Source organism: Schistocerca nitens, chromosome 11, assembly GCF_023898315.1.
Source record: "Schistocerca nitens isolate TAMUIC-IGC-003100 chromosome 11, iqSchNite1.1, whole genome shotgun sequence".
Lineage (NCBI taxonomy): Eukaryota > Metazoa > Arthropoda > Insecta > Orthoptera > Acrididae > Schistocerca > Schistocerca nitens.
Genome location: NC_064624.1, coordinates 25,847,910 through 25,870,567, shown reverse-complemented (window position 1 = coordinate 25,870,567; position 22,658 = coordinate 25,847,910). Strand labels below are relative to the sequence as shown.

General features: G+C 38.6%; 1 protein-coding gene across 2 annotated transcripts in view; it reads right to left on the bottom strand.

Annotated features, from left to right (window-relative positions):
* The window catches only part of LOC126213405 (zinc finger protein 431-like), a 185,830-nt gene extending 178,280 nt beyond the window's left edge, over positions 1 to 7,550 (bottom strand). Inside the window, exons 1-2 of one of the 2 annotated variants that reach the window (XM_049941130.1) lie at positions 7,421 to 7,550; positions 5,146 to 5,234 (exon numbers count right to left, since the gene is read on the bottom strand). In XM_049941130.1, coding sequence (XP_049797087.1) covers positions 5,146 to 5,217 — 72 coding nt within the window. In that variant the 5' untranslated portion in view covers positions 5,218 to 5,234; positions 7,421 to 7,550. Of the gene's footprint in view, positions 1 to 5,145; positions 5,235 to 5,822; positions 5,921 to 7,420 lie in introns of those variants that run through there. The other variant, XM_049941129.1, reaches the window with a different exon arrangement.
* Positions 7,551 to 22,658: the final 15,108 nt, after the last annotated feature.

Below are 22,658 nucleotides of genomic sequence, written 5' to 3'. Positions count from 1 at the left end.
TGTGTGGAACACTTGTGTACAAAGTATTAGTTTCTCCTGTTAATTAGTTCCAGAATTATGACTTGTGAAAGAAGGTGGCATGACCCGGAAATTGCAACCCGCATCTGGTAATCTATCTTCAGGCCCAACTTCAGGTCTTAATAACTTTGGAACTATTCTCCACAGTCCAGTGAAATTTTTACAACCTAGTAACATCCACTTAGAGAACACACTATGAATCAAAACAACAACATATTTCTGAGGAAAAATAAAAAATTCCAAAATGTGATTAAAAAATGTAATACGTTAAAAGGTACATATTGTTGGTGCCCTCTATGCCAAATATAATGCACTCAAAAAGGGTAGAAATTTTTTTTGTGGTAAGCTTAATGTGGCAGAAACACACACAGAACTCATCATGCCCATATCAGTCACAAAAACTGAGTTACATGCCCACAAAAATACAAAAATTTGAAACATTACCTGAAGAACATGGATTTTTTTAAGTGTGGTAGCACAAAAGGGACAAGTTATATCCAAGCCAAATTTCACACACTGCATAAGTAGACCGTAATATAATATGTGGCAAAATTTCAATTTCTTATTGCAAGACACTTGTGTACAATGGAAGTTGACAGATGTATTTGGTGATGCGGCCATTGTTCCACAAATTAATTTTGTAAAGACATATCATAAACTGTTCTGCCTCTTCTTATCCTGTCCCACAACTGTTTAATCACTAAGCAACAACATATAGACAGATTAACACAACCTATCATTAATGTTTACTGCACCTTAACTGCTAAAAACCAGTCGATTGTGCTTTGAACAGAAGTTCTCCCTCACTTTAGCTACTGTACTCTGTACATTGAGTGGCAAATTGTACTGTCTTGCTGACACTGGTAGGAACTGGAACTGTCATAAGAATATGTTCAAAAGGAATCCAACACCTGTCTGCCAAACGTGGCCAATGAAATGATCTTGCTGGTCCTATGAAGTTCACAAATACATCACCTTCTGCTTCACAGTGCTGCAACACATCCTAAGCACCATTTGTCATCATAAACAGCAACAAAATAGCGACCTGGTTGTATGTTACTGCTTTTGCTTCTGAATCCTGAGTCAGACACACTGTGAAGACATGTTGTGCATGAACCTATAGTTATAACTGGACAGTATGCTCGTCTGCACATTGTCAGAGTCCGCTGGAGAGAAGTGATGATGGCTCCTCGTGCCTGCAACAGTTTTAACATGTTCTAGTCTGCTTTTTAGCAACTCTGACTGATTTCACCTCATCTTTTGTAATATAGAATGACTGTATGCTAGAGATATTTTTCTGTACCCAGGTAAATAACTGAAGAGGTGTTAGAATGTGACCTTCTGTAGGGTGCTCAAGACTAGCTCGTGATGCCATGTGCTTAATGGTAGCACCAATACCATCACATATATTTTTACCATGACTTGTTGCAAAAAAAAAAAATCCATTCTGCATGAATCTGAAAATCATGGTAATGCATGCATACATTTTTGAGATTTTTACAATTTTTGTACTGACTTGCTGTCCCACCTTTGAAGTATTTCACAAAATGTATGTGAGGCAGCTTGTTTTTCACATATGCCATGACAGTGGAATGTGGGCATGAACTGCAATGGCATCATGAATTAAACAGTCACTAAAAACACACAGGTTCATGGCAGACACATCACCTGATTCACCTGTACAGTAAATTGCAAATGGCTGGAGAGTTGCTTGGCTGTTGTCCCAATGATATCCTTGGATGGCATCTGGAACTATAAATGCATAATTTTCAGAAAAGTCTAGTATTACTATAATTTCATCTTGTTTCAAATTATCCTTACAAAACTGGAGATAAGCCGATTGTGCTGTTGCTGTGAAGCTGTGTGGGGTCAGTTTGTCCATTTTTTGACAACACATTTCAACAAAATCTTCCACTGTACTTTGCTACGTTTCAAGACGTGTGATCAATGTGTGTCCATCGTTTATAAGAAACAAGTTCATCGTCATCCATAAGGAGTTCACCATACAGTTTGTTATTAATGTGTTCTGCAAGATTTGCCTTACCAGGACAGTTTTCTCACCTGTCTATCATGCACTGGTAGGAACTGATGTCACACACTAGCAGCTTCATTGCACCTTTGAAATCCAGACCAGAATCCTTTATAGCAGCAAACATCAGCTTAGCAAAAAAATGGTTCAAATGGCTCTGAGCACTATGGGACTTAACTTCTGTGGTCATCAGTCCCCTAGAACTTAGAACTACTTAAACCTAACTAACCTAAGGACATCATACACATCCATGCCCGAGGCAGGTTTCGAACCTGCGACCGTAGCGGTCACGCGGTTCCTGACTGAAGATCAGCTTAGCATTTTGGTGGGTATCACATACAAAAACATTGTGTGTGCCCCTTGCACTTACAAGCTCAATCCATTTTGGCCGAAAACTGAAAGAAGATGATAAACCTACTTCAGTATTGGGATACTTTTCCTTGAATTCTACACATAGTTCTGATATGTTGCACAGCAACAGTCTTTTTTGCATCTGTACACATACATTTCCCATTTTCGCTGTTACATAGTGTTTTTTTTTTTTTTTCCCAGGCATTATTTGGCTATAGTCATAAAACTCCGACACTAGAACCTTTATTTCTGAACTCAACTGCTTACCCTGAGCCTGCTGAAGCTGTGGAAGCACTCCTTGGGTTGCTTTTATTTTCCTAGCTTGCTTTACCATATCTGTAGAAATGAATTCCTTTGCAGTGTAGTCAATAGACCAGCTGGAAGGTGCAAGGGTAAGAACAGCTACTTTTTTCTGGCGTGTGGATATGGCACATTTTTCTTTCAAATCATGCACAATTTTGTCCAAATCAGAGAACTTATGGCATGATTTCTGTTTGGTGCAGATAGTTCTTCCTCTTCCACCATTAGTGTGTCAGCTATTTTGTGTTTTAATTCCATTTGAGTTTTTTGTAGTTTTCTTCTACCTGTCTTTTCCAAACTTTGTGTGTCTTCATCAGAGACAAACCAAGAGCAGTCACTGAAGTATTTAATTGCTCATCCGCTGTGGTTGTAGGTGGCTGATACTCTGTCACTGTCATGTAAATTATCAGTATATTCTTCATTTTTTAGCAGTGTAACACACCTGGAACATAACTTTTGTTCTGGTTTCATGTTAAGTCCCATGCACTGATTCACTTTCAATACTGATTTTATATCAATTTCTCTGAGGCTACACTTCACTGTCTTCTTAAGAAGACAAAATGGATCACAACTTCTTTGTAGGAAAGAATACTAATCCAGAAACACTTTCATATTATGTTAACAAACACAAAAGTTTCCTGGAACTGCACTTCTTGTGCCCACAGGGTGTATCCTGGATCTCCATAGCAACAAATCTTGGTCCTACTCATCCAGATCATACAGTACAAAGTGAATGCCACATTTTGTTCGATATGTTGTTTTATGACATTCAGATGCTTGTGCTCTAACAATACCGCAACTTGTTTTAACAAAAGCACCATTAGTACACTCTTCTGCCTCCATACTGACTTTCCACAACAGTACTGACCAGTCTGAACTAGAATCTTAAAAATATGAGTAATCAGTAATTGTTGCATGTTTCCTTTGTTGTTCCTGCCTAACAATGACTCATTCTGTGCCTGAAAACTACCACTGTTTAACTTTGTTGCCTAATGGTTCCCAACAATTGCTGCAGCTTTATCTGAAACAAGCTGTCTGCATCATCACTATTACTCGCTAAATCATGTTAACAGAAACATAACCAAATACATCTCTCTCAACTTCTATTGTACACAAATGCCTTGCTATAACAAGTTGAAATTCTGCCACATACTATATTATGGTCTACTTATGCAGTGTTTGAAATTTGGCTTGGATATCACTTGTCCCTTTTGTGCTACCACACTTAAAAAAATCCATGTTTTTCAGGTAATTTTTCAAATTTTTGTATTTTCGTGGGCATGTAACACTGTTTGTATGACTGATATGGGCAAGATGAGTTCTGTGCATGTTCAGGCCACATTAAGCTTACCACAAAAAAATTTATACCCTTTTTAAGAGAATTATATTTGGCGTAGAGGGCACCTACAATATGTACCTTTTAAAGTACTACATTTTTTTAATCACATTTTAGAATTTTTTATTTTCCCTCAGAAATATGTTGTTGGTGTTTTGATTCATAGAGTGTGTTCTCTAAGTGGATGTTACTGGGTTGTAAAAATTTCACTGGGCTGTGGAGAATAGTTCCAAAGTTATTAAGACCTGAAGCTGGGTCTGAAGATAGATTGCCAGACGCGGGTTGCAATTTCCGGGTCATGCCACCTTCTTTCACAAGCCATAATTCTGGAACTAATTGGCAGGCGAATTTAAAATTTTGTACGAGTATTCCACACTTGGTAGCAATGGTGTGCTAAATTTCAGCCCAATCTGAGACTATCAGTTGGAACATTTTCTCAAATTGGTTGAACTGTCATGGAATGACCAAATAATAAAAACTAAGCCAGGTGGCGCAGTGGTTAGCACACTGGACTCTCATTCGGAAGGACGACGGTTCAATCCTGTGTCCGGCCATCCTGAATTAGGTTTTCTGTGACTCCTCTAAATCATTCCACGCAAATGCCACAATGGTTCCTTTGAAAGGGCACAGCCAATTTCCTTCCCTAATCCGATAACCTCACTGTTTGGTCTCCTCCCCCAAATAACCCCAACCCTACACTACAATAATGCATTAACTTCACCCACACCATTTATAAAGTTAATGGCACTGCTAACACTCAGTACAGTCATAGTTATTCTTAAGTTGTCATTTAAAAGAAGGATATCAGAGCAGAATATACCCACCCTATGGCAACACCTTTGTCAATATAATTGGGTTGTGCATTAAAAAAGTTTTCAATGTTTACTGAATATTAAATCAAAACTCCTCCTCAGTTCTATGTGAGGTTTAATACAAGGCTTATTTCAATGTACTGTGCAAAATGCTATATTTAAGACTGAAAGTTTATCAGTTTTTTAGTAAACAGAATTACTCATGTTTCCAGCAGTATGACATCAATTGTATGTATTCACGCACCATACTGCACACAGAAATTAATGAAACACTTAAGAAATACAAGTAAGCCACTTACCATGAAGCATAACTCAGTTTGTACTTCATCTGTTTCCTCTTTTTTAATCCACATAGTTGGCTCCTGGTCCATCGCTTCAGTTCTACAGTCTGAAAAAGAAAAGCAATCACATAACATCTGCTGTACTCAGTTTCCATTGTTACCATGAGGTATAGCTCAAAGGCAGTATTTTCACCCAGGAAACAGATTCAAAGTGGCTGAGGAAAAGAGTGTTCAGTGATATAAACTCACATTTCTCATGTCATGAAGAGTGAGAACAATCATACAATAACATGCACTGGAACCAGAATATTTACAGTTGCTACTGCTTCTTTGTAACACTGGCTTATGGATGCTGCCCTGAAGTGACAATTATGGAAGATGTGTATTTTTTTTGTGCATGCACTAACTTCAGTATTACTAACAATCAAAGCAGTCAATAGACTGCAGTGAAATTACTGAATAACTCCAAATATTTCATTCTACACTTCGTTCATTGTGTTACTTAATAACAGTCTGATAGGGGGATGATGAAAATCCAGACGTACAGATTGTTTGCTTATCATTGAATATGCATTTTCAACATAGGTATTTCCTTGAAACATTCTTCCTCTGTATTCATTCACGGATGTATACTCAATTTACAGTAAGCACCATTATTTTGGAATCTTTACATGCTATTAAAGAAAACCACATACCTGCACCGTAGATTGCACACTGCAATGTGGAATTCCTCATTTTTTATTACTATCAAGATTAAACATGGGTTAATTTTTTCTTACAAAACTGATCTACTGAAATGACTTCCTTCTACCTGTAAATATGACGAATGACCTAAGTTCTGGAGACATGTAATGCTTTATGTTAGACAAATTACAGTTAAGTTCATTTGTACCTCTTATTTCGCCAGTTCTTAAACATGGTTACAGAATTCTTACACAGAACTCCATTAAAACCCACACACTAGTATTTACACATGATTAGACGAATACTACCGACGAGTCATTCCATGTCAAATCAACACACTTTAAATAAAAATTTTACCTCGCCGTCTTAGATTTTGCTGAAAGTTGGTATACTTATAGTGGGTGCTGAAACTAAGAAAAATATCAAATTTCAATTTTTTATCTCAAACCATTCCTGAAATACGGTCATGTAAACTTTTCAAAAACTGGCCAAAAATGTGTGAATGGACTTTTTTTAAATTGCCCTAGGAGCTGCCCTAATTGAGCTAGAGAACTGGGGAAGGTGTCATTTTGCAGCATTTTTCATGCTCTTTCCAGTGATTAATTAGTATCTTGAAAAAGGTTATTAATTAGAAGCTATGTTTTGTTGTATATCCCTGGAAAGAGCATGCAAAATGACACCTTTCCCAGTTCTCTAGCTCAATTAGGGCAGCTCCTAGGAAAATTTTAAAGTCCGTTCACACATTTTTGGCTGGTTTTTGAAAAGTTTACATAGCCATATTTCAGGAATGGTTTGAGATAAAAAATTGAAATTTGGTACTTTTCTTAGTCTCAGTGCCCACTATAAGTATATCAACTTCAGCAAAATCTAAGAGGGTGAGGTAAAATAGGTGTGTTCATTTGACATGTAATGACTCACGTACGAATAATCAAAGCACAGTGTAAACTAACAAAATGCTACAGAATTACAGCATTTCCTTTCATGCGAACATACTCAAACCATCAAATGAGGAAGTAACTGTGGTCATCTGAAAAAATGCTTACGTTAGCCCTAAAATCTGGAGCCGCTTTATGACTACATCAGATCACAGCAAATTATCACAAACGTTATTACAGCTAATTAAGTCAACATAACTGTACTAACATAGTGATTGTTCGAACTTCACTGTCCGCCTTTCCTCGTCCGTCACGAAATGCATGGCAATCATTGCATAGACAAACTGCTCCTGACAACACGTCACAATCTCAGACGATTCTTTTATGAAGATACACGTAACGATTTTACCGGGCAGACCAAAACAGCAAGCACTAGTAACTCAGGTGTTTGATTGTTATGAACATAACCTGAAAAAATTACAACATTCACACACCCTCACCAAGCATACTATAGGTGATGTGATCACAATTAAATACAGAATAAAATAAAAAAAGAAGAAGACAGCAGCATCAAACATAGCTACCACAGCGTCTGCAACAGATATCAGCGAACTATTACACTCATCACACTGAACTATTATGGTAATAGAAATGAAGTACCGTGTGAATTTACTTCGGAAACAATTTCTTTTTCACTTATTCTTGTTTGCAGTTTATAAACGCTTGTAAATTACCTGGAGAATGTCACACACAAATTTCCGCAAAACCACGAGAGTGCAGCTGATTGCATGCACGAACGAGCAAATCCAAATATCTTGCAGCAAGATAAAGCACTGTGCCGTGGGCTGTGAGAGAAGCAGTACCGACGAACTGCAAAGATAAAGTGCGAAAATTAAATTCCATAGGATATTCAATCCCTTTGGTAAATACGTATCGCTATTTTGGTACAACAACTATATAACATAAAACAGCTGTTATTGAAGGAATCCGTTTGAAAATTTCTTAGAATTTTAGATCTTCACTATACTGTATGGGAACACTGATCTGAACAGGGACATCACATGATTGTAATTTTCCTTTGCTACAGGGAGCACGCGAATCTACAGGGTGCTTGACAGTGAATCTTGTTGATTTTTCTTGTTTTCTGGTTAGAGTTACGAGCTCTAAACACTTCGTCAAGGTTTTCATTAAATCACATAACAAACGGACGCTGTTTTATGACATTCCCATTCGAAGAAGGAAGGAAAATCGTATTTAACGCCACATCGACATCAAGGTCATTAGAGACAGTGCACAAGCTCGGACTGTGTTAAGGATGGGGAAGGAAATCGGCTGTGCCATTTCAAATAAAAGATCCTGGCTTTTGCTTGGAGCCATTTAGGGAAGTCACGTGAAACCTAAATCTCTGTGGTCAGATACTGGTTTGAACCATCATTCTTCCAATTACGAGTCCAGTGCGCTAACTACTGCACCACTTCACTCGGCCTTAGTAATCTGAATGGTTTCCTGTTCAAATCTTCTTTCGTAACAGCAACGTAACGAATCAGATGATACAGCCAACTGATAATCTTCTCACGGCTTGTTTGATGAACAATATAAGGTTAGTCACTCCCTTCTTGTCGCATATTCAGCAACAATATTCCAGTCAGTAGTCCAGTTCACTTTTACCAGCTTTTTTACAATTCTGTAGTGACTGCCAAAGGCAATGAGATACATTCCATTTCACTGTGACGAATAAACATGAATTTTAAATCAATGAATTCTAGATCAGATTTTCCAGGTTGGATATTGTTAGATATTTCCTGAATAGCGGACGAGCTTGTTGCAGCAACAAATTTGTTTCGATTCTGCCCTGCACAACAATTGCTAAAATGAGATGTACCATTGTTGGTAGAGACTTCAGCATCCATAGAAACAACTTGCTATCTCACATCTTCCTCGTTTTCCCTGTATTTCAGAGAACATGAAACAGTCTTCTTATTTTGACTTTATGGCATTGTCTGTAAAATTTAAAAAAATCAGTCGTTGCTTATAATACAAAGTATTGTTCATGGGAACAGTTGTTGTCAACAAAACTTGCTGGAAACAGAAGTTGCAGCTTACAATTCTTTCATATAAGGTTTGGGTCCACTCCATCTCTTGTACCTTCTCCTCTCGAGCCCTGTCTTTTTCTAAAAGCTGAGCATTATAATTAGGTGTAAATGCATCTATATTGACCCCAGGCCATGTATAGATGTCACTGATCTTTCTTGGGATGATGTAAACACAGACTATAATCCTCTGAAACTTTCTTCCTGTAAATACGGTCTGTATGATCAGATTTGTACAGGGATTACACGAGTGTGATATTAAGTGACAATCTTTGGATTTTTTTTTTTCACAGTGAAAGTAGTAAGCCTGAGCCACTGAAAAACTTTCAGCTTGATTCCTCACACCATCCCAAAGTTCTGTTGAACTAAATTTTCTTAGATGATGGCCCCTCTGCCTTCTTCACTTGCGTTTTTGAATGCTCTTTTCTTCATTGTGTGTGTGTGTGTGTGTGTGTGTGTGTGTGTGTGTGTGTGTGTGCTTTTCTTAATTCATCGTCGCATGTTACACTATGGACAATGTTGAACGGACTCGTGGTGTGGCAGGCTTGTGTGACGTGTGTGGAACAAATTTTAATACAAGAAAAAGCTTGTACCGACATATGAGGGTGAAGCATCACAAGAATATTTATGTACATCCTAGGAAAGAAATATGCAATATTTGCGACAAGTTGGTAACAGACGTAAACAAACACATGAAGAGACTCAATTTCGCGTCTGGAAAGGTAGGAGGCAAGTTGGTTACCTCTCTGTCACCATATGAATGAATGCTGCGTGAATCTTAATGTAACACAATTGCAAGCAGATGGCTGGTTCATAGTCAAGCGTGCTATATTGGCGGAAATATGGAGATATCACCAGTGTGATATCGGGGGTGCGGTCTTTCCTCTAAATTTCTAAAGTAGTTTCATGAAGCACAAATAACTTATTTTAGATATTTAAGTAATGCAGGCCCTAGTTTCTCACCGCGGCTTCACTGTGTTATTCCACATCCCTGAAGATTCTCCTTCATAATTGGCAGTATGAAACATGATGGATGAATAAGTGCATTAATTGTGCGTACACATTCTTTTCCCGTTGCAGTACGCTATTGAGATATTAAGCAAAAACCTGTGTTTTTTTTTAGATGGCATGTACCGAGTGCAATACATTTAGATGCCCTCGGAGGCAAGAACTGATACACCACACCATTTGGAGTGTGTTCACCAACAGAGAATGGAGTGCAAAGAAATGACATTTAATTCTGTGGAAGGTGAGGAAACAAAAGCATAGTTTATTATTTCTATTTGCCAGATAACTGATGATGTACATTGTTTGTATATGCAGTACTTTCCAGTGAGTTAATGATATGATTTAGTAATTATTAGTGTTCATGTTGGGTATCATTTATGTAAATATAGGTAAGAAAGTATCATAGGGTAATCAATGATTGGCATATATCTTCAGTGTATAACTTAAACAACTGTAAACTGTCGGACTTATTAAGGTGTTAATCTGGATTTGCCTCAGCATGCTACATGTTTCTAAATCTTAGTGGTGGTGGCAGGCTGATCTGTAGTGTAGCCCTAGGCTTAGTTTGGAATGTTGGTATAAAGCATTCTTACATTGATTGTATGTACATACCTCAACCATTTTCAGATTCTATGACACATGAGTAGGAGAGACTGTCTCCATTACCATTATTTCTCAGGCACCTTGCTTATAATAATTATTGGAGAGCTGCTAATATGTTTTGACCTTATTCAGTGTTATCTTGTGTATTTCAACTAAATTATTTCCTCAGAATAACACACAAATGCTGTACTTAAGTTTGTGTTTCTTATGCATTGTAATTTTATTTTCAGAGTTCTTTCTGTGGAAGGAACAGATGGAAGCTGAAGAGAAGGTTTCCTTCATAAGACCAAGGGGAAAACAGAAATGTGATTATTTTGTTTGCCACCGTTCTGGATATGCTGACAAAACAGCTTCAGGCGGAAGGTTAAGGGAACCTTCAATCAAAATTGGTGACACCTGCCCTGCCTGTTTGGTAGTCGAAAATGTGTCATCTAACATGGTTAATGTCAAGTTCTACAGGACACAGTCTCTCTGTGGGTAGCCTACATCTGACCACAGCTGACAGGGCAATGGTTGCTGAATTAATTGCACAAGGTGTTCCTGATACTACAATTTTGAAGAAAGTGAGAGAGAGCATTCAAGTTGGACTCTTCAGAAGAGTTCATCTTTTAAGCAAACAAGATATTAGAAATATTAGGAAAGAATACAAGCTGGACGATAGTAGTGCACACCAAGATGATGCAACTACTGTTGATCTTTGGGTGAGACAACAAGAGTGCCTAGGGAAAGATTCCCCGGTGATTTATTACAAAGCCCAAGGCACTGAGGATAATGGAAACAAATTATCAGAAAGTGACTTTATGATAGCCCTTATGACTGAGTATCAGCAGAAAATGGCAAAAAAAGTTTTGATAGACAGCACACATGGCACTAATAGGTATAAATTTTATCTGAACACACTGTTGACCGTGGATGAATTTGGTGCTGGATGTCCAGTTTCTTATTGCCTCAGTACACATACTGACACAAGGTCCATGCGAGTTTTCTTTGAGCAGATTAAAAAATGTATTGGAAACATCAAAACAAAGGTAAGAAGACAGTTTCATTAGAGAATGTTTGATCCACTGCTTGCTGAAAATAACTATAGCATTAACATGTGTGTTTAATTTTTATTTTTATAGGTATTCATGTCTGATGACTGTGACAGCTACTGCAGTGCCTGGAGTGTAGTTATGGGCCATAGTGAACATAGGTTGTTATGTACCTGGCATGTTGATCGGGCATGGAGACGGAATATATGTGCAAAAGTAAATGGGAATGCAATGCTGAAGAGTACTGTATACAAAGCTCTGAAAACTTTGCACTTACAGACATATAGAGAGAAATTCTCAGAGCTGCTGATGGCTTTCTTACTTGGAGTGCAGAGGAGGAAGGAACTGAGGAGTTTGGCAAGTACTTTAAAGATAGATATTCATGGAATGCACATATGTGGGCATACAGCTACAGAATTGGACTTGGCCTTAATACAAATATGTTCTTAGAAGCAAACCATAAAACTCTTAAATACTCATACTTACTGAAGAAAATAAATAACAGAGTAGATAAATGTATCCAAGCCCTGTTGCACAGAACGAGGGACTCACTTTTTCAAAGATTAATAAGGCTTTGTAAGGGGACTCAGAGAACTACACGCAGTGCTGAAATAAGTAAAAGTCACAGAAGAGGTTGTGGTATCAATAAGGAACCTAACCCCTTGCCCATTGTCCTGTCCTGAGTGCAAGGTATGTACACTTATTTTCAACAGTTAAATTCCTAGGTGTAACAACCATTTGTGCCAATTTAAGAGATATTAATCCACATGTGCGTATAATGTATTAGTTTTCATTTCATTTCAGATCTGTGTACACAGTTATGTGTGTTCTTGCACAGACAATTTGATCAAGGGTAACCTCTGTGAACACATTCATGCAGTGAAAATCAGCAAAGGAACTGTAAAGCTCCCTACGCAAGACAGGTTCTGCAGAGAGTCATCTGTGCAGGAGTTAACACAAATAATTGCTCAGCAGACTTCAGCTGCTGGCAGCACTGTTGACTACCGAGCTGCTTTGGAAGACAGGCTGACTATTGTGCAACAATTAGCAAGAAGTGCTAACAGCGAAACTGTTGGCTCTCTCCTTGCATCATTTGATAAATTAATTAAAGAAATGAGGGCAGGCATTGCATTGCAAAAAGAACTTGTTGGTCCGCATTTTCCAGTAACTTCAGCTCCACCAAATGAGACATGCAGGATTCAGAGACAGTTCCAATCAGTAAGGAAGACATGTGAAAAGAAGGAACATTCATTTGCAACACCATCCTGTGCAGAAATTGAGGCCATTATACACGACCTCTTGGTGAGTGGAAACAGTAGCTGAGACCATGTATATGCAAAAGACAAGTAAGGAAACCATCCAATAGCTCTGAGAATTTTTCTTTTTGTGCTTGTAAATGCAAGGTTTTCAGCACAGTGTACACAGTACTCTTCAGCACTGAATTGCCATTTATGTTTTGCGCATGTCCTCTGTCTCCACTTCTGGCCAGCATGCGAGGCACACAACCTGTGGTCAGTATAACCCATAACTACATTCTCCTGGCATTGTAGTAGCTGTCACAATCACCAAACTGTATTAATAAAAGCTTTGTTGACGAGACTAACTGTCGTCTTGTGTTTCTAGTAAACTTTTGTATCTGATCTAAGAAAAACCTGCATAGGCCAAGCTTAGTGTGTGTAGTGAGGCAGTAAATAACAGGGGATCTTGCACCAGATTCATCCACAGTCAACAGTGGTGTTACACAGCACACTTGCACTAATAGGTATAATTTATTCTCAAGATTGTAGCATTAGAACACCATATGCAACTAACTCGGGAACATTTGCTCCTTCAGCTGTAGGCTACCAACAGAGAGATTGTGCTTTGTACATGCTATATAGAACTTTACACTAACCATGCCATATTACATCCTGTGAGACTATGAAAGAGGCACCACAGCTGCGACCATATTCTAAATGGGATTGCCGTTTACCTTTTGACTGAGCTGCTCATTACATTACATTAAATTAATACTTATTCCATAGTTCATGAATACTACATTTCATAGTGGAATGTTTTTGTTACACAGGTTTTTTTTACAGTTGCTACTTCATATGCAAAATCATATCTAAAAATTCAAATGTTGTTTGGCTATCAGACTTTTAATGCTATTAGGTAAATGAATAAAGATTTTTGTGGCAGTATAATTCACCCCTTTTCATCCCAATGTCAGATATAACCCAGAATAGTGAAGATCATACTTTCTTTTACTATTATAGCTATGCACTTTGCTGTTATTTTTGAATTGGGATGAATTATTAACAACAAAAAAGTTCATAAGTGAATATTTGTTTTGTGAAGGTTCTGTGAATATCCTGAGTTCCTTAAATAAAGGTCTGCAAGGTGATCTTAGATGGGCTGCGGGCATTATTCTGATTTGCACTTATGTGCAATGAATACTCTCTCTCTTAATGATGAATTACCCCAAAATGTGACAGCATATAAAAGCAGTGAATGAAAATAGGCATAGTAAGCTAATTTACTGGTACACTTACCACCAAAATTTGCAATAAACCTAATAGCATAAGTTCGTAGCTTAAAAATGAGTTACTTCTGCAAGTTTGTGCCTGCTGCCCCCCCCCCCCCCCCCCTAAAAGATTTTGCTTTTCACCCCTTTCCTATTCATATGCTGGCCATGCCTTGTAAAGTCCCACCTACCAATGCATCAACAGGAACCAAACCTATGCCTGACAAAGTAGTTGCCTGAAGCAGCTGATCTAGCTGCATATTGACCCTCCTGACGGAGCTGTTCAGTTGGGCCATCATACAGCATAAAAGCAGAAACCAAGTCAACATTAGTATGGTTCATTGCAGATGGTATTGGTACCTGTCATCTAATTTTTCCACAAGATCTGGCCCATGCCTCTTCCATGGCTGCTAGTTAACAGGACTTTCCTCCTACATTCTACTATTTTTATTTATTTATTTATTTATTTATTTTTTTTTTGAAACAGTTGGTTTCCTGGTGAAAGTCTGTTGATATCTCCTCTGTCCAGATTTAATGTAAGGATTTCTGTTAACTATGTAATTTTATTATGAAATATAAAAAAAGTTTCTTGACTGATCATTCTTGTTGTATTGGGATTAGCTGACAGTAAAGCTTTTGTTTTTCATAATGAGTTACAGAGAAAGAATGATGATGTGTAGCATCTCATAAGATAAATCACTAATTAATTCTGTCACATAAGTAGAATTGTGTTTAACTTAAGGAATATAAATGTCACCTAAAAGCATTGTCATATCCTTTCTTTCCAGTTGAGATTCTTTCTCTTGTTGTATGTACAAAGATAAATTACCCACTATTTCCAAATGTTACACATCTTTTTATTGAATTGTACATATGTCCTTGTCTTGTTGTATATGTCTGTTCAAGGTTTTTCCTTTTGCTGGTGTCTGTCTATAATAATGTGGGTTCATGTACAACATGATGGTTGTCATATATTTATACTCTTTTTGATTTGTGGGAATGACTGGTGTAATGTTTCCCTCTGTTTCTTAAGAAATGTTTTCTTATGTTTATGAATGATTTCAAGCATTTTTGTTAATTCTGTATGTAATGGAAATGTATCCTGAAGAGACTTAATAATTAAATAAAATATTTTTTTATATCATTTAATGTGTTTTATTGATCCTTGGATGATAAGATTGTTACCTTAGTAATAGCAGCATAGTTGCAGATCGGTGATGTGAACCAAGTAGACTATAATCTCAATGTTGGTATGAACTATCTTGGGTGCCAGTAAGTGAATTCTTTCAGAATTTAATTTAATACAGGTGCTAAGTGTTCAACTTCTACTCCTGTGTTTCAAACCTTAACTAACTGTGTCAATGTTTATTTCATTCATCTGCCACATGAACACAAAATGGAAGATAAACTGTTAAGAACTGAGCAACTGAAATGTAACGGAGTTTTGTTAAGTGTTGATTTACAGCTATTAAGAACTTTCTGGACAACATTTCTTGCACACAGCTGTATCGATTTTGGTCGCTACAGAACACCTTCAAGATTATGTACATCTGATCATGTTATTCAGAATGTATTCAAATGCAACTGTAACATTCACTGACAGGAAATGGAATCAGTTATAATTAGTTATACATGGAGATTAATTGGACATTGCAGTTGCTTTTGAATACATTCTGAATAACATGATGTACATCTCATGTGTTATAACCTTAACAATCGTCTGTAGCAAGCAAAATTGGTTGTAATGAAAAAACTGAAATAGCTGTGGGCAAGAAATGTTTTCAATGTAATGTATCAGTCAATGTCTGTCATGAACACAGACTACTGCAATTGTAAATGTCAAATGCATGTAGTAATTAAAATTTGATTTAGTTACATGGTTCAATTCTTGAGGGTGGTGGTCCGTAGTAATTTGCTGACACTGCAATTCTACTACAGAATGTTCAGAACAATGTCGGGAAGATAATTTTTCCTCGCAGAGCATTTGACAAATCTTGTCTTAAGTTGTTCTTACCTTCCTTCTTATAATTGACTTATTGAATGAAAAATTTATTGTATCTTGAAAATAACTGCAATTATAAAGGTCTGCAATGTCTGAGGCATAAAGGACAATGAAAGGTAACAACGTAGGTTGAAAGATCATATTGTAAGAGAAGTTCACCAAAATAGAGGATACGTTAGCTCAAAAAATGTCTTGATCATTACGTACTCTTTGAAAGAATCTACGACCTACTTCTCTGAACATGTGGCCTCTTGCAGCTACAGCATGCACAATTCATTTCAACAAGTGATTATCCAAAGAAGCTAATTGCTTTGAAAAGTACTTTTTGTACAACCAACACCAACTTGCGTGCCTGACTTTACAAATATTTGACCAAAATGTGACATGAGCGTTACTTAAAAAAATTCCTGTACCTGTTTCATTACAGGTAAAAGCATTTTGTGAACTTCAAGGTTGTATGTAACTCTGCCTGTCACTACCAATTCATCTTCACTCACCCAAAGTTAGAATTGTTACAGAAAAAATGGAAAATTTATTTTTTGTAGAAGCTCTACTGTTTCCTTCATGAATATCAAAGCTGTGCAGTTTCAACAAACCAATAACTGTATGTATCATAACTACAATCAAATTTCAAAAGCAATGCATTGTATGTGTGCACTATAATGAGATGTCCCACAGGTTATAACAAACACTTGACCTGCAGCCTTCCTTTCATTTTGTAATATGAGTGATGCCTATAAAACTGTATTAACTATGAATTTCCAGACTACTAATTGTAAGATCATAGTGAGCAGCAGGTAATTCTTTGGTGTTGCCTGTTTCCACGTTGTTTCCAAAAATTGTACAAGTATGCTGCAATACTGATCTCACTGTTACTATATAGGGCATCCAACTTTGCTTTTAACAGCTTACTTTGTGCAGTAAGACAAGCAGTTGGGTGCACTGTATACAGGTCTGTCTTGTACAGACTGAAAACAATGTAAGTAACATTCGCCTTCCTTGTTCAGACCCAAAAATTACTGTTTTTTGCGACAAGAGAAAAGTGATACAGTGATTAATTCAAGGAGGAGAGCCTCTCAAAATATTTCTGCTGTCACATCCTAACTTACTTGGTATGACAAGCACGAGTACATACTTTCGCACTGTGCACATAATGAATATCAGACCATCCTGCTTCCACAATTGGTTACTTTGTTCTCAGATGCTGACATGTTGATTAGATTGAAAATTGTCACATCTCTAGTATATATTGTTAAGACTTAAGCACGCAGTGGAAAATTTTAATACTGTCAAGAAATGTCCTACCACTTACTGCACCGCTCTTTCCAATTACTTCCAGGGATCAGGTTGGCAGATGTAATGTATCCAAACTAGTTTGTTATGTATGCAGCATTCTTAAAAATTTTCATTGAAATCAGCTTTTATCTTTTTTCCACATGGCAAAATGTATTTGAGGGCATTGCTGTTAACACTTTTTTTTCACTATCAATTGGAAGGGAATAGAAAGTGTCCACCTCTCGCACAAATTTTCATGCCTCTATAGACTAATGTGCTCATCATGAAACAGAGCTCTTGTTTCATAACAGAGACTGAGCAAATGGTCTATCACTCTAAATGTACAGTTTTGGTACAAAGTGGCAAAACCCATTAGCAGCCATAGTAAGAGAAAATACATGTTTACAGATGTAATAAGTGAAGTGAGCAGCATATAAATATTATTTTCTAAACATCCACAATTATCATCTTAGCAGAAAGCAAATCTTTTCAGTTAATTTGAAAACTGTAGACACCAGCTGTGGCTCTGTCAGTGATGACAAAGTTATCACATCACTAATTTTTAGAGCCTTTAGATATTGGGAATACACAGTCCTGGAAAGGTGAGTACTCTCAATACAAAATTTTCAACAAATTTCAGTTTGTTGACGCACTGCTTGGAAAGTTAGAGGCTTCTAATATGTAACACTGGCAAGCAGGTGAGATAACATGGTATCCTGAGACACTACTATGGCGGAGTATATCACCTTTGTGTTTTGTGGGATTCACCTCAGAAGTGCAGTTTTTTGGCTAAAGTTTACAGTGGGCCTTCCATGTGCAGATGTTGGCGCAACACTTATGCATGTATGAATAAGAGCGAATGTGTTCTTATTTTTGACAATAAAATCTGATCACTTATCTTCTCCCACTCATAATTTGAAAAAAAAAAAATTATATGAAACATTGATTCACAAATCAGCTGTTCCGCAGTCTTAAATTTCCCCGGCAGCCCTTTGTAAAGTTTTACCATCCCTCTGCACACCATTAATATCTCTAACTTTCAAATGACAGTCTCTCAGTAAAAAAACACATTGCTTTTCAATTTTGCACTTCTGGAGGAAGAGTGTCACCAGTTTCATGTGAAGGCCTAATTTATAAAGCATATATGGATCTGAATTTCATGGAGTATGAGGAACCCCTATGCAGAAAAATGTCAAATTCCTGTATGGATTTAAACTTGTGGAGAAGTAAATGTGCTAAATTACTGCTGGCAGTTTCAATGTAAAGCTTTCTGGATGGCAACACACATAATTTGTGTTCGCAAACAAATAGCAGATGATTGTGTGCCACTGAAGGAAGCAGTCTAAAACTCATTAACAGCCTGCAAATTAACCTGATTAACTCTCAACGAGCTGAAATTCCAAATTGCATCACCTACTTGACAAGCACGCAATACGTGCTAGCCTATATACTTTTCCACCCTTCACTGTTCAGGATAACAGCCTACTCTGCAGTTGGACAATAACACAAGACAACCACTTTCGATTGACCAATGCTGGCAGTATCACCTACAGCAGAAGTTCTAGGAACTTCTGTCTTATTATTATTCTACGAAACCAATCACTGATCATTTAAAACAATGCTTATCTGTGATTCGAGCATGTAGCGCTGCTCTTGAAGCGGTAAAACAGGTTGAGAGGGGCAGCTGCTTAGGGAAGAAAATGCTTAACGCTACCTATAAGTCTTCCGAACCAGCAACTGATAGTTCCCTGAACGTTTTGTCAAGAATGTTGCCCCAGGGAAATATAAACCACAAAATTGACCTAATCTTTCCCCAGGTGCTAAACAATATTCTTTAGCATTTCAAAATGAATGAATTCTTCTAAGGTCACTATCCATGTAAAGCATTCACAAAAACTGCACATCGGAAACAACTGCTATAAACTTAAAAGGCTATGACATGACGCATAGATCAGTTAGGAAATGACACGACGCTGAAATCAGATGATCCAAATTTTGTATACACAACATTTTATTTCATTCCACCTGGGGTGTAAAGCTAGTTCGCGTCCATAGTAGAATACTACACGTGCACCCTGGGTAACGCTAAATGAACTAGCAAAGTACAGGCGACCAGATAATCCTTAGTTGATCTCCTGGTCACGGCAAATCACGATGAATTCTAGCAAAACGAACCCTTTGACTAGAGAACTCGGATCGCTGATTCGAGTCTGCCACCTGAATATCGAAGGCATAAGTAGAGCCAAATGCATGTACTTGCATAAAGTTTTAACAAAGAACGACATTGACGTAGTCGCAATTCAGGAGACCCATACTGAAGATGACGAGCAGCTAAGATCAAGGGCCATAATATCTGGCTATGACCTAATAGGCGCCACACACCACAGACATTATGGCACGGCAAAATACGTCAGGAGAAATATCGAAGAAGTGGCTCTCGTATCAACATCTACCACAAACGAGATTCACGAAGCCATTATAAAAGTGGGTGAAGTCACAATAAATAATATATACAAGCCTCCAGGGCAATCGTGGCCCCCACTAGCCCTTCAAATCCTGCCTCACCCAGCAATATACGTGGGTGACTTTAATAGCCACCATGAACTGTGGAAATATCGAATATCTGACCAAAACGGCGAAGACCTGGTGAAATGGACAGAAGATCATAATACTCAACTAATCTTTGACGCCAAAGACTGAGGTACATTTAAATCAGCCGCTTGGCTAACTGAGACCTGCCCTGACCTCAGTTTTGTTACAACTGACAAGAACAATAAACCCCTGCCGGTCTCTCGCAGGGTACTTGAGGATTTCCCCCACTCTCAGCATCGTCCAGTGCTCTTAGAAATAGGTCTTACTATTCCCCTGATATCCTCTTATCCTCGTCCTAGATGGAACTTTGGGAGGGCAGATTGGGCTGCTTCCTTGGAGAAACTTGATAAATGCCTTGGATGGATACCCCCAATGTATAAGAACTACGAAAGATTTGTTGGAGCCATCATCAGCTCAGCTAAAGTTAGTATGCCCAGAGGATTCAGAAACGAATATGTGCCAGGATGGAGCGAGGAAAGTGAACGGCTTTATAGACAGTTTCTGGACAATGGGGATAAAGAAATTGCAGACGATCTATTACATAGCCTAGACGCGGCCAGGCGTGCTAAGTGGATGGAGACCGTGGAACAAATGGATTTTACAAGATCAAGCAGAAGGGTGCTTTGCTTCGGAGACTTGGAGGTGGAGGAAAAAATCTGCGAATGACCAGCGCTATGTCCCCAAATACAGTTGCGGTTCACATCAGCAAGACGTCCAGGGCCCCAAAGGAACGAGCCCATACTATAAAAATTAAAAAGGAGCTTAAAGAGCTAAAATCGACAGCAGAGAACAATACATCTTATTCCCAACCCTTTTCAGTCGAAGAGTTAAATATGGCCCTGAACGATATAAAACCAGGAAAGGCCCCAGGGTTTGATGGGATTCACCCAGAATTTCTGCTCCACTGTGGTAAATATGCAAGATTATGGCTTGCGCGATTCTTCTCTAACGTGTTGCAAACTGGAAAAATTCCGCACACTCTCAAAAAGGCTAAAATTGTTGCCATATTAAAACCGGGCAAACTGAGTGACCAACCTCAGAGCTACCGCCCAATCGCCTTACGCAGCATGATTTATAAATTACTGGAGAGACTTATGTACAACAGAATGAGCGAAGTCATCCTGGAGGCTGTACCGGTAGAACAGGCGGGCTTCCGGCCGAAAAGAAGCTGCACGGATCAGGTCCTCGCTCTAACAACCTACATCGAGGCGGGCTTCCAAAGACAGCAAAAAACATCAGTGGTATTTGTTGACCTGACGGCGGCGTTTGACACTGTCTGGAGACAGGGCCTGTTTATAAGCTCCTCCGCATCATGCCATGTCTAAAAACGGCTAACCTTATCAACGAAATGCTCTGCAATAGACCATTCCAGGTTGTCATCGGTAACAACAGAAGTAAATTCATGAAACTTAATAATGACCTGCCCCAAGGTTCAGTACTGGCTCCACTGCTTTTCAGCACGTATATAGCCGATATGCCTAGGACGAGATCCAAAATGTTCGGATATGCGGATGACTGGACCTTGGCCACACAACACCGAGTGATGGAGGAAACTGAGACCACACTATCCAGCGATTTGACCACTCGAGGAAAATACTTCCGTGACTGGAGGCTCCAACCCAGCCCATCCAAAACAGAGGCCACTTGTTTCCACCTGAATAACAAATTAGCAAACAAAGAGCTCAAGATCCGCTTTGATGGCGGCATTCTTCCATATTATAGAACACCAAAGTATCTGGGCGTGACACTCGATATAACATTGAGCTATAAATAACACCTTGTAAACACTGCTGAAAAAGTCAGAACTGGAAACAACATTGTCCAAAAGCTTTGTGGCAGTAGTTGGGGGTCCACTGCCTCCGTTCTGCGTAGCTCTGCACTAGGACTTGTCTATTCTGCAGCAGAGTACTGTTCCCCAATATGGTTAAATAGTGCTCACATCAAGAAGGTGGATGCAGTCTTGAACTGCGACCACACTATCCAGCGATTTGACCACTCGAGGAAAATACTTCCGTGACTGGAGGCTCCAACCCAGCCCATCCAAAACAGAGGCCACTTGTTTCCACCTGAATAACAAATTAGCAAACAAAGAGCTCAAGATCCGCTTTGATGGCGGCATTCTTCCATATTATAGAACACCAAAGTATCTGGGCGTGACACTCGATATAACATTGAGCTATAAATAACACCTTGTAAACACTGCTGAAAAAGTCAGAACTGGAAACAACATTGTGCAAAAGCTTTGTGGCAGTAGTTGGGGGTCCACTGCCTCCGTTCTGCATAGCTCTGCACTAGGACTTGTCTATTCTGCAGCAGAGTACTGTTCCCCAATATGGTTAAATAGTGCTCACATCAAGAAGGTGGATGCAGTCTTGAACCAAACGATGAGGATTATCTCTGGAACGATCAGGTCAACTCCTGTCCAATGGCTGCCTGTATTGAGCCATATCCCGCCGCCACATTTGCGCAGAGAACACGCACTTGTCAGGGAGTGTCGAAAAATCCAAAATAGCCCAGATCTTCCTATCCACACCCTGAGTAATGGAATTCAGCAAATTAGATTGAAATCCAGACACCCCCCTCTCGCAAGTGCCCAAGATCTGGTAAAGAACGCTTTTATTCTTGAGGACCGCTGGAGAGAAGAATGGGAGGAAAAGACACCGCCTCAGGTTAACACCTTATTGGGAACATCTAACAGACCTCGGGGCTTTGATTTGCCCCGCAAAATCTGGTCTACCCTTAACAGGATCAGGACGAGCCACGGCCGTTGTGTAGACTCCTTGTACAAATGGAGCATAGTGCCATCACCACAGTGCAACTGTGGCGCTGACAGGCAGACAATTCACCATATCGTGGTAGAATGCC